Source organism: Poecilia reticulata, chromosome 15, assembly GCF_904066995.2.
Source record: "Poecilia reticulata chromosome 15, P_reticulata-male-v2, whole genome shotgun sequence".
Taxonomy (NCBI): domain Eukaryota; kingdom Metazoa; phylum Chordata; class Actinopteri; order Cyprinodontiformes; family Poeciliidae; genus Poecilia; species Poecilia reticulata.
The window spans coordinates 11753103-11765819 of NC_088844.1; the positions used below are offsets into that span (position 1 = coordinate 11753103).

The window sequence follows — 12717 nt, forward strand, 5'->3', positions numbered from 1 at the left end:
GTCTTTACAATTCGACTTGTTAGTATTTATATAAGATGTAAATATGTCAATGAATGAAAGTTTCTGTCAAATTAAAATAGAAAATGTATAGTTGACGGTTGTTTTTTTTTTTTTACAAGGATGTACATGAATCAACTCAGTTATTACAAGTGGGTAAACATCTTAGGCAATTAATATTTCTTTCAAATAACATGGTTTGACGCATCTGATGATACTTATATTTCTGAAATTGCAATACCATTTATAAAGTTACAGAGTCTGGCTTGAATTAATAGATTTCTGGAAAAAATATTTAGTAAATCAGTTGATTGTGTTGGCTCTTTAGTCCCTGAAGGCCATTTCTTGATTTCGACATGCTCAGAAAGTAAATGTGAAAGCAATCTGAAGACTTGTTGAGCAGTTTTTGCCAGGTGCTGCTATTCAACTTCATTTTGTGGAGGAAGGTTTCTAGTTTTCTAGTGTCATTATTTGTGTGAACAGAAAGAAACAGATTAATCATATTCCCACTCTTCTTCACTTTCATTGAGTTTTCTGCTTGAAAACTAAATTGCATAAGTCTCTGACTGTAAAGCCTAATTTCTTCTAAATGAGGAAAAAAAAAAGGAACTTTGCCAATAACCTTGTTGCTTTTTGGATTTAGTGAATCATTGGCTAAATTAAATGGCATAGTGACCATTAAACTAATACTTTCCGTTATTTTCTATATTAACGCGACATCACAGGTCGTGACAATATGGTATGAGACACAATCTGAAAAAAAAAAAAACGAGCTCTCTTGCCTTCTCCCAGTGTTAACTAGAAACATCCAATCAGAGCCCGGAGGCGGGTCTTAGAGCTGTCAATCACAATTCTCCTCCTCTCCTTAACGACATGGCTAGCTATGGGGGTATTGGGTTTGTTAGTTAGCATAGCCACCGATGACGACGGATAAAATGTTTTTTCGATAATGGTAAGTTGGTAACAGCATTAAAAACTTCCTCCTGGCTCTGATTAGAGCGTTGCATTTCTTCAGATGGCAATAATATCATTGAGGAGGTGGAAATGGAACTTTTCACAGATTATCTGTCTCACAACATGTTGTGAAGACATGGTGACAGTTTTACAAATGTGTTAAAAAAAGTATTCTTTCCAAAAAGTTACAGCTTTAATGTCAGTACTACTCTCTACCTGACGGTGGCCATGCTTTCCTTTCAAAGCAGCAACATAGCAATGGAGATAATGAGATATTTACTGCAATAAGTCATTATAATTTGGCACACATTTACCACAATGGCTCACTAGAGACCAGTTGATTGTTTTTTCACTTCCCCCCGGAAGTAGGAGCTGGCAAAAATGACGTCGTGAGGTAATTGGTCGTTAACAGTGACACCGCCCACAAGCTGAAAGCCCTGCTCCCTGTTTTCTTTTTTTTTTTTTTTTTCTATCTACTCCAAACTTCCTGAACCTCCTGGGGTCTCCTCAGTGTAGATGCTTTCATTGAGTTTCCTCAGATGTAACTTACTTTTGATTAAAAAATGACCGCCACAGGAGAGGGTGAAGATGAGGGACAGTTTTTACGAATGGTGAGTCACAAACCATGTCAAACTTGGAAGATAAACTGTTAATACTAAATAAAGTCAAATTATTTGTAAACACCTTCTAATAGAAAAAAGCTTACGTTTTTTGATATATTCAGCTCCAGGTAACACAAAATGTATTTAAAATCAAGATATAGTATTTCTAAGGTTATCAGTTGAAAACCTTTATTTTCTTTTTGTATTAAATTAGCAATGTTTTTACACATGTAAAAAAAAAAAAAAAGTAATTTAAATACCTGTTGCCTTACACTTCCTGCTGGCTTTCTAACCTTTGTTTTTTTTTTTTTTTTTTTTTTTTTTTTTGTAGTTACTATTAGTAAAAAAGAAACAAAATTCAAGCTGTTTCTGTTCTCATTCTCACTATGAGATGTTATTCTTCTTGGTTGTCCTCTCAGACTTTAAGCTTTACCTTCTGATAGTAGCATGTCACAGTGGGGGGTAAGATAAAACCACATGCAGATAACTGAGTAATTGTGTTTAATTGATCCATACTTTTGTTGCTATACAAGGTGTCTTTTATTCTTGACAAATCTCATGTTTAGTTGGTAGATGGCAATAGAAATCTCTGCTCACACCCCAATTTATGAAATACATTGTTTGATCAAGTTACGTTTGTGAAACAGGAATTTTGCTGTTCATAAGAAATATATTTTCTTTTTTTTTAGCCTCATTTTTTTTTTATCAGAATGAAATTGCTTTAAATACAAGGTGCCTTTATAGTAACCTTTCCTAAGATATGTAAACCGAACTGTATAATTTCTTTCCTGTGCCAAAATTTGAGAAAAAAAAAAAAAGTCCACTTTCAAAAACCTGTTTCATTTGCTATTCCATTGCTCCATTGTGAATTTTGACATGCTGGATGTACAGCTGAGCTGAGTCCTCAAGCCCATCAGAATGCCCCTCGCAACCTCAGCTCTGGGCAGTGTGTTTGACTGATTGCATGCTCCTGCTGATATGAGGAGTGGAAAGACGGTCAAATCGGGGGGGTCAGACCGAGCAGTACCTTCCAGATATGGCAGTGTGGACCGGGAGCACAGAGAGGTGTTGGCATTCCTGGTCATCTGTGATCCTTTTCTTGCACTTCTTTAAATAGATAGAGATGTCTAATTGGGTTGACGTGGTGCATGTGGCTTTTGAATGGAGATAAGATAGAAGGCGTGTGGTCCAGATCTACTGTACATACAGTTTCAATAGAAGTAAAATGCATCACCCATATCAGTGGTCTTTTCTGGAATATTTTCTTTCAGAATGTAAATCTATTTTGCACACAATATCTTGTTGTTGTCATCTCTTTGTGTGTTTGTGGTCTTTCTTTCCCTTCCTTAGGGAGACGAGGTGGTTTTGCAGAGCACCTTTACCTCCCATAACGAACATTTGAAGCTCTGTCTTGCTGCTGAAGGATTTGGCAGCAGGCTTTGCAGGCTTGAGCTCACTTCAAACTGCAAGGTACAAAGCTCCACCTTGGTGATTTCACTCTTCCTCCTCACTGCCGAAGGCGTTGATCTTTGTCCTCCTTTGTGCCACCAGTGGCAGCGATGACTCAAATAGTGTAAAATTTTTTTTAATTTTTATTGAGCTGTTGAATTTTCTATGAAATAATATAAAATAATTTGTCATTTATTTATAATTTTGAAACATTATTTTGTTTTACAACTGATTGTTTCTTATGCTTTCATTTTTGCTAATTAATTAGGTGTAGTAGCTTTAAAAAAAATAACAACAAAAGAAGTACAGCATATAATAATTTTGATCAAAACATTTTCATTTGCTAAAATGGCCAAAATTAATTCAATTAGAATTTGTATATTTAGAATATTTAGTGCTGTTCAACTGCATAACAAATAATGAAAATGCTTTCAAATGTGTGTAACATGGCAAGATGTGGAAAGGTTTTGCTATGTGATAATTTGCAGGTAAACCAAGCATATAGATTGATCAATTTTTGGTTTGTATATGTCAATTTGTATTTGATTTGTTGTTACCAAGTATATCATTGGTCTGGAGAGGAAACGGGCTCACATGAAAGTAGTTTAGCAAGTTTTTGTGCTCTTTTATTTCCTGCCAGAAGGTTCCTCCAGACTTGTCTGTGTGTGGCTTCATCCTGGCTCAGTGTCTCTCTGTTCGAGCCCTGCAGGAGATGCTGGCCCACAGCGAACAACTGGCAGCAGAGGTGAGAATCTGTTCCCTTCCTTTCGCTCTCAGTGAACCTTAATGAACAAATTTGCTGTCTTTTGTTGTTGCTGCATAATTTTGGGGCGTTATTTACCTTAGTTTAAGATTATCCGGTGAATGTTCATTGTAAAATAGAGTTAAGCCAATGTTTTCCTTAGAAATAGTTTGTCGCATTTCTAATTGTTTTGGACTGTTTAATTACTGTTTCTTGTCATTTTGGGAAAGTTTTGACATGTAGAGTTTCTTCTTGTATCTTCTTCTGTAGCAGTGAAGATAAATATGTAACTTCCTTGTTGTCTTGTCTTTCCCATCTTGAAGATCTGAGAGTGGAAACCGACTTTTGTGTCACAGCATATTTACTCATTACCAGAACAGGAAGTCACAGATTACTTGTTAAAATATTTGAGATGCTTCTTAAGAGTTCCCATCTCCCCCATGTCACCCACTCAGCTCCTTCAGACTAGAGGCAGCAGCAGTTGGCAAACACATGATGAAATTTCTGAGGTTATACAAACTACTTCTAGGTCCAACACTCCTAAGAATGTTTGCAAACAGCATAATATAGCAAGGCAAGGTTTCCCCCAGAACACTTGCAAAGCCCGGTGGTCCATCGTGTTTTTCAGTTAAAAAATGTTTAAAGTCGACAGGAAATGTGAAAATATCACTTAATAATTATGTGTTATTGAAATATTGGAAGATTAATACCTGAACACTGACTATAAAGTCTTAAAAAATGCAAACATTTTAAAAATACTTAAGTAAATAAGAAGTGCTTAGCCTGGTGGGGGCACAAGTCAAGCCTGGTGGCCCACCAGGCTTATAAAACACTGAAAGCCATAGAAGGAAAGAAAAAAAAAAAAGAAATATTTGATATACAGCATTTTTCTAACAACTGATGATGACATAGTTACTTGATTGCAACTATACTCCCATCCTCACATCCCTCCATTAGGCCTTTTTACACGTCCAGATGTCTAGATTTTTTGCAAAAGCATCTCAAACTTCTCATTCTTTTTAAGACATGGCAGCTTCAATTCCCAGTAGACAAAATTTAGAAAACCAAAAGAGCCAAGGCTTCAAAATTGTAGAGGGAGGCTAATTTTATAGTGACACTGTACATGGTTTTATTTTAGGGGAGTAACGTTAAAATAACAAGCACAAGATGTGTTTTGAAAGACATTGTGGGCTGATTTATTTTTGTATATATACATATTTTCTCTACTTCTCAATGTTTTGAAATTAAACAAATATATATGTTTTTAATGATTTTAAGCCGACTGATGGTGATTTACAGGCAAAAGCTGGAGTTGCTCATCGCACTCTGCTGTACGGCCAGGCAGTGATGTTCACACACTCCTTCAGCGGCATGGTGAGTTCAGGATGATTCTGTCACAGTCCAGTTTAAAATGTTTTTTTATGTCTTAAAAATACTGATTTATTTCTTTTCATTTCCCTTCCAGTATCTTAGTTGCTTGTCTTCATCTCAGACTTCACCTGACAAGTTGGCGTTTGACGTGGGTCTGCAAGAGGATAAAGCAGGTATAATTTAGGTTTTACCTGTCCTCATAATGTTTTTATTTAATGTATCGTAGTACGTTTGGTGGCTCTCCGCTTTGAGTTTTAACCTGCAAGCTTCCTCTCATCTAAATTCTACCCCTGGCTCAGGAGAGGCATGTTGGTGGACTGTCCATCCGGCTTCCAGGCAGAGGTCAGAGGGCGAGAAGGTGCGTGTCGGAGATGACCTCATACTGGTCAGTGTCTCCTCTGAGAGATATCTGGTGAGTAAAGGAAGAAAAAAAAGTGCTTTTTATCTTTTTTAAAGTAGAACAAAGTCACACTGATGGAAATGGAAAAAAGTAATGTTGGTTATAGAAGTGTAACCCAGTTAAGGAAATAATACAATTAAAAATTTAGTGTTTTGTCAATTCTTTTTTCCTTGTGTTTTTTTTTTCTAGATTTTTTTTCCTCACTCATAGTCTTTCACCATCAGAAACTATAATCTATTAAATTTCCATTGGTTTCAATCAGAAGATGATGCCTCACTGTTTTGCTGATGAGCTGTTTTGCATAATTGCTTATGATAACAGTTATCGTGGCAGAAAAATCAGAAGTTGTGTTTACTTCTGATGAGCCCATTTCTCATATTTTCTTTTTTCTTTTTTCCCCAGCATCTGTCCTTTGCCCCTGTATCTGACAACAAAAGCCTGAGCGACAGTCTGATTGTCAGTGCCTCCTTCCAGCAGACTCTTTGGAGTGTTGCTCCCATCTGCTCTGGAGGTGCCATTGCTCAAGGCAAGTTTCTTTTCTTTTTGCTCTCTAAGCATGTTGATAAACAAAACATTTATTCTTTTTATTTTATGTGGAAAAAAAATGTAGCTCAGTGTGGTGTGTTCAAGGAATGCAGTTGTTTTTTTGAACGAGCTCAAGTGCTTTGCCTTTTTGCAAGGCGAGTCTCTGTGCAGCATTCATACGCATAGAAAAATAAAAGAACTACAATAGTAAGTGAAGAAATAATTATTAAAAATTGAAATAACTTGTTAACTCTACATAAAATACACGTTGGTGTACTCAGTAAAAACTGCAACATAGTTCAGACAAAATAAAAATAGATAATTTCTTTTCATTTTTCTTCTATTGGAAAACAGTATTTTCTTCACTGCAGTTAAACCAGCCAACATACTCAGAATATCTTAAATTTTAGGGCATTTGCTCCAGAGCTGAAGAGCAGAGAGACAAAATATCTCCCCTTGTTTATACCAGGTTTTGTAAACGCTGAGGGAATGCTTCTCTTATGACCCAATGGTTTAAATGCTGCAATTGTGTTCAGGCTGATGATAATTTAGTGTTTTGTAGACCGTTAACAGGATTTTTAAATCTCTCCCTGTTACTCACAGGGAAGCCAGTGAAGCAATTTAATGACTAGTGTATCATGATTCATTTCCTGGGTATTGGTCAGACGACTGGCATCCAGATTTTGAATGAGTTCCGGCTCATTCAAAATCTGAATGATTTTGAATGAGCCATTGTTGTTTTTTTTACCCCAACAATAAAGTCAGCTTTACAGCAATGTGATCTATTTGAAATAAAAAACCACGTATCCATTTTATGTGACCTGAAATTGTTTATTCTGTCAATCTTTTTTAACACAGGAGTTGGCTAATTTAGGAATGCAGTGTTTATTAAATCTTAGTCAGAGCTGCACCATATTAGGAAAATCTGTTCAGGGTATAATCTTGTTCAACATTGCGATAACAACAGAATTTTCAGCTAGCACATTTTCCTGTTTTGTGTTTGCTTGAGTGAGTCTTAACTGGTCAAATAAACAATTTATATGCAAATCGTTAATGCATAATCATTTGAAATAATAACCTACCAAATACTGCATCTAAGCTGTCCTTTCTGATTGCAGTGTTGCATACATTGACGTTGAGATGTGAATTGTGGTTTGATATTTTTGCCAGCTCTACTTTGAGTCCATAACTATCCACAGGTTTCTTGCATGCTGATCTCTGAGCAAAACTCTAAATCCTAAATCTAATATAAACATAAGTATAGAAGGATTTCTAACAAAAATGTGGCTGTTATGATTAAGGCAGTTTTCTTTTTTTTTTTTTTTTTTGCAATGTTAATCTGAAATCTCTCATATGATCATAAACATTGTGTACAAATAATGTGACTGCTAAATTTGCCTTTAGGGTTTTTCTTCTATAAATGTATAGCTCCACTTTGAAAATCAAGAGAGAAGTCATAAATATGATTGTCATGTGGACTCTTTAGATACGCTACTAAAGGACTAAATTAAGAATATTAAATTGGATAAGTCCCTCTGTTGAAGTTTCTTGGAGCTGCATTATGTGATTGTATATTTTTTATTACTAAAAACATAGTAATCGATTTAGGAATAGGCAGAAGAGCTAGATTTTCTTTTTTGTTTGTTTTATAAACACTGACTACTCATGTTATAGTTTTAGGACATGTCAGCTTTAATAAGAAGGCAAAAACATATTTTTTCCCCCCTAACAGTTACTTTTAAAAAAGAAACAACCCCCCCTGCAAAATCCTTCAATTTTAACTTTTTTTTTTATCTCACTTGCTCAAGAATTAGCATAATATTTTTCTCAATAAAATGAAATAAAAATATGATGACTTTCTCAAACTTATGAAGCACAAAAAAAACTTTCCAGATGTGTGTCATCTGTCTTATTTCTATCGTGGGCTGTCCTTATGAACTCAAAGTCTAAACTGAAAATGATGAAAGAATGACTTGTGTTCAGTCAGAACTGTATTTACAATTTCTTTTGGCATAGACAGCAATTCCCAAAAACCTGATGATGTAAAATATTGTTTTTCTTTTTCCAGGCTATCTAAAGGGGGGAGAAACGTTGCGTCTGCTCCACAGCCATAGTGATGCTTGTCTGACTATTCCTTGTTCAGAGCAGGGAGAGGAGCTTCAAAGGTCCTTTAAAACACACTTCTTCTCATATTAGTTTGAGAATAAATAAATATGAAAAACATTGCTCGCCTCTCTGACTGCAGCTGCTTTCCTAATCTAGAGTGATGCATTATGAGATTGGATCTGTGTCTGGTCATGGACGGTCCCTCTGGAGGCTGGAAATTCTGCGTGTCGCGTAAGTGAATTGAAGATTTTAGAATAATTCTGTCACTCTTGAAATATACATTTTGCTTTTTTGGATATTCCATGAGGAAATTGTTATATTTCTGTATTAATATTTCCTAGGTGGAGTGGGAGGCACACATGTTGGGGCGAGCCTTTTCGCCTGTGCCACGTAACAACGGGGAGGTACCTGGGTCTGACTGAGGAAAACGGATTGCACCTAGTCGATCGGGACAAGGCCGACATCAACACGACCTCCTTCTGCTTCCGATCATCAAAGGTCAATTAAATAATTGGAAACACATTGGATGTTTTTAAGACTCTTTAATTGGATGCAAACTGTCTTACAAAATGGTGCAGTGCAGCGTATGATTAAAAATTATATTGAAGAAGAAGAGTTTACATGTTATGAATAATTTTTTTTTCATTAAAATATTTTCTGGCAGGAGAAACTCGATGCTGGCAAAAACACAAATAGTGATTGCATGGGAATCCCAGAAATCAAATATGGAGACTCGATGTGTTACCTTCAGCATCTGTACTCAGGACTGTGGCTAACCTATCAAGCCACAGATGCCAAATGCCGCATGGGTGGAAATATGCGCAAGGTACAACTTTATGTTTCTTAATTTCCTTTTCTTTTACTTTTGGTGAAGACGGTGACTCTTCATGAACCCAAAATATAAGTCTGCTTTTTGACTACAGCAGGATTTGAATGGATCTGGATTTTTTTTTTCAGGCCATTTTGCACAGCGAGGGTCACATGGATGATGGACTGACGTTATCTCGCTCTCAGAGAGAAGAATCTCACACCGCCGGACTCATCCGAAACACTGTCTCTTTGTTTACTCGCTTTATAAGGTTCTTGATTCACAGTCATTCTGTAGTTTGAGAACAGAGGAGAGACAGACCTGTGCTTAAAGAGTCAGTTCTGAAAGTGTTTGGTTGGACATGTGCTGAGAAAATTGGCAGATTAGTTTTTCACATAGGCCTCAGATTTGTTTGATGAAATGTGTGACAACACAGCAAAAAATTTAATTGCCTCAAAACTAAGTTTTTAGTACAGTAAAACACTCGTGATCCAAACTGTATGGTCCTTTCTCATTTCTGTTAAATATTTTCAAACTTCTTTTGCCGTCATGTGGAATAATGTCAGACAATCTGCCTCTCCTTTAGGAAACTCGACTGTTTTAGTCACGAAGGAAGCCTCTCCTCACTCTGTCTGCCAACGAAGACGGTAACCTGCAGCCTCCAGGATCTCATCAAGTACTTCCAGTCTCCACTTGATGGACAAAGCCATGAAGATAAACAGAAAAAGATGGCTGCCCTTAGGAAACGCCAGAATATGTTTAAAGAAGAGGTAGAAATAGAATGTAGATATAGTTTTTTCTGTTTTTATTTATTTATTTTTTTTCTCAGAGTAACCAAACACACTATCTCTGTTTTTCTTAGGGTGTAATAGATCTGGTCTTAGATTGCATTGATCATCTGCACCACTACAGTAGTGATTCTTATATAACCGATTCTGCTCAGTGGGAGGCCGTCGTCTACTTGTTCTATGAGTTACTTGGTAAGAATTTTAAAAACAAAATTGGTCCAATGTTAAATTTTTAAAGTCAGCCACCTGGCTCTCATTTCTTTCGCTTTCTGTGTACTTATCTGCGAATAATTAATTCAGCTTGCCTGACTATCTTTTTCTTTTTTAGCTGCTTTGATCCGTGGGAACCGTGTAAACTGTGCTCATTTCTCAAGCTCTGTGGATTGGCTCATAAGCAGACTGGACCATCTAGAAGCATCTTCTGGTTGGCTTGATTCAAACTTTTTTTTTTCTACCCAGTTGCTACACTTGTATTCTATGCATTTTTTCTTAAAAATATAGTCAATTGTAATGTTTCTTACCATTCCCAGGAGTCTTGGAGGTTCTGCACTGTGTTCTTCTAGAGAGTCCTGAGGCAATTAATGTCATAAAAGATGGACACATTCAATCTATTATCTCTTTTCTGGAAAAGCATGGACACAACAACAAGGTAGAAAAGATTTCTTGAATTGCTTTGGATTTAAATCCTGAGCAACCCGGAATGTTTTCTAATAGTCTTTGAAAAATGAAGTGCTGTAAATGAAATACTTTGAGACATTTTAAAAATAACACTTTCAGTCAGTCAGACTTAAAGAAATGGGATTCCATACTTTTCTGTTTCTTGAAATGTGGCTTAACATAGAAGCCTATTTCTCTTGGCGTCTGGCTACTGGAATGGAAGATGGCTAGCAGCGGAGAAAGGGGATAGTGGTAAAAAAAAAAACAAATATATTGTTATAGATCTGTAACAAAGAGTGGTCATTCCACAGTGTGGAAGTAATACCAGAAAATGATCTTTTTCTGTTCTTTTACCACACAGAGAACAGAAAAAACTTTAGAGGAGTTTACGAAACTCTTCTAAAACTTTCAACTTGAAGGGTGATGGGGGCTAAAATTGAGCTTTTTGTAAGCCGACATATCAGGGTGGGGTTGGTGTAAAAGTAAAGGACATGTAAAAAGCATCTCATGCATCTGTTAAGTTCAGCATGCTGTCATGTGTGGTAGTAATGGTGTACTGTTGCCTTGTCTCTCTTGCAAAAGCCACGAGAACTCGGAGATTTGAAATAAAGCTGACCTCTACCTAAAAAGTGAAAATAGATAATCATTGGATCTTTTAGCAGGATAACAATAAAAAAAAATCTTCCCAGTAATTGTTAATGAGGAACAAAATCAACCCTCTTCCAGGGCAATCTCAGTCCTCAAACCTAAATCCCAACGATAAGCTGTGATGTAAGAGAGGAGTCAGGACTCTGGATGATCTACAGAGAATGAGTAAAGAGGAAAAAGCAGAGATCCTCCTGTCTGTGAGATCCAACTCTGTAAATTGCAATTGGACAGCTGTTCTTTTAGGGGGAAAAATTGTTTTTCAAAAGCACGGCCAACAAACCTCTTGACATTAGTAAAACAGTTCTCTATTAATGTAAAATAATTTTTTTTAAGTAAATATTCTGAAATTAAAGCTTTCTAAAATGTTTCTATGGCACAGTGCTGCTAGCCTAAAATATTTTCATTTATTCATTTTGAGACATATAAATCTTTAACAGGCCAATAATTGTAGAGAGCACTATGTGTATTGACAGGTAAACAATGAGGCATACAATGAAAAGAATGGTTGGTTTTATTTATTTGTTGAATGTATTTCTAAAAGTTTACCAAATGACATAAGGGAAAGTTGAAAGCAGCTTTAACAGAAATTGGTGATCTTTAGCCCGAATCACTGGATCTCATTGAGGTGTTGTTGCTGACTGGTTGTGTTGCAGGTGCTGGAGGTTCTGTGCTCGCTGTGTGTGTCCCATGGTGTGGCGGTGCGCTCCAATCAGAACCTCATCTGCGACAGCTTGCTGCCAGACAGAGATTTGCTACTTCAGACGCGACTGACTAATCAGGTCACCAGGTACTCCATAAGGCTTTCCTTCAAATGAGACTCGATTTATTAATTTATTTAAGAGAGTTATTTGTCTCTGAGTCCGCCTTCTGTCAATGTGTCCTTTTTCATTTACTCTGAGTTTCACTGCATGCAGACGTGTTTGGAGTTTGGTCAGTTTGTGTCATTCACAACTCATAAAAATCACAAAACAAAGGCAGCTTGCTGTAATTTGTCAGATAAAAATAGGGTTTAAGAAACATGCTAATAATACTTTGTAGTCTTCAATCTTTCCTGGTTCTTCTCTCTGTGAAATGTTAATTTATTGTCTTATCTTTTGTACCTCTTGGACTTTGTTGAAAATGTCTTTTCATTTCAGTTAATTTTTGTTTTTTTTGGGGTTTATTTTCCACTCCTTTTTTCTGAACAGATCACACTCAGGCATTTATTAAAATATTACTTTAGTTTTAGTTTTGGCTCCAACTCATTACAAAAACTAGATCCAGTTACATCTGGTTTTGAAAGCATACCATTATTTTGTTATTATTGTAGTATGTATATATTAATCCAAGTTAATTGAATAATTGTTTAACAATTGTGACTGTGGTGATTTTTGCTTCATAATCAAGTAGCTCCACATCGTTCGTGTTACAGGTTTAAATCCTAACCTTTCCGGTGGGATATTGGTGTAGATATTTGTTGCCGGAGGTGATATGAGCCATCTCAGTTAATCTGTGAACACACTTTAGTCAGTTTCATCATCTTTCATGTTCTTCTTCTTCTTCCTTTGAATTTTTGCCCCACTGTGCCAATCTGATCTTAAAAGGCAGTTTCCTTTTTGCCTGTTTTCCTTTGGGGTTTTATGTTTTAGCTTTTCAATCCGCACTTTCTTGAAAACTAGCAGAATTGCTTC

At 36.3% G+C, this 12717-nt stretch overlaps 1 protein-coding gene across 1 annotated transcript in view; it reads left to right on the plus strand.

Annotated features, from left to right (window-relative positions):
- The first annotated feature begins 1514 nt into the window (after positions 1-1514).
- ryr2b (ryanodine receptor 2b (cardiac)) overlaps positions 1515-12717 on the plus strand; it is a 72723-nt gene continuing 61520 nt past the window's right edge. Inside the window, exons 1-17 of the mRNA XM_081616627.1 lie at positions 1515-1562; positions 2904-3023; positions 3643-3747; positions 5044-5118; positions 5210-5288; positions 5415-5527; positions 5918-6041; positions 8109-8205; positions 8303-8377; positions 8488-8644; positions 8811-8972; positions 9104-9225; positions 9541-9724; positions 9817-9934; positions 10071-10166; positions 10273-10391; positions 11701-11834. Coding sequence (XP_081472753.1) covers positions 1515-1562; positions 2904-3023; positions 3643-3747; positions 5044-5118; positions 5210-5288; positions 5415-5527; positions 5918-6041; positions 8109-8205; positions 8303-8377; positions 8488-8644; positions 8811-8972; positions 9104-9225; positions 9541-9724; positions 9817-9934; positions 10071-10166; positions 10273-10391; positions 11701-11834 — 1928 coding nt within the window. The remainder of the gene's footprint in view (positions 1563-2903; positions 3024-3642; positions 3748-5043; positions 5119-5209; positions 5289-5414; positions 5528-5917; positions 6042-8108; positions 8206-8302; positions 8378-8487; positions 8645-8810; positions 8973-9103; positions 9226-9540; positions 9725-9816; positions 9935-10070; positions 10167-10272; positions 10392-11700; positions 11835-12717) is intronic.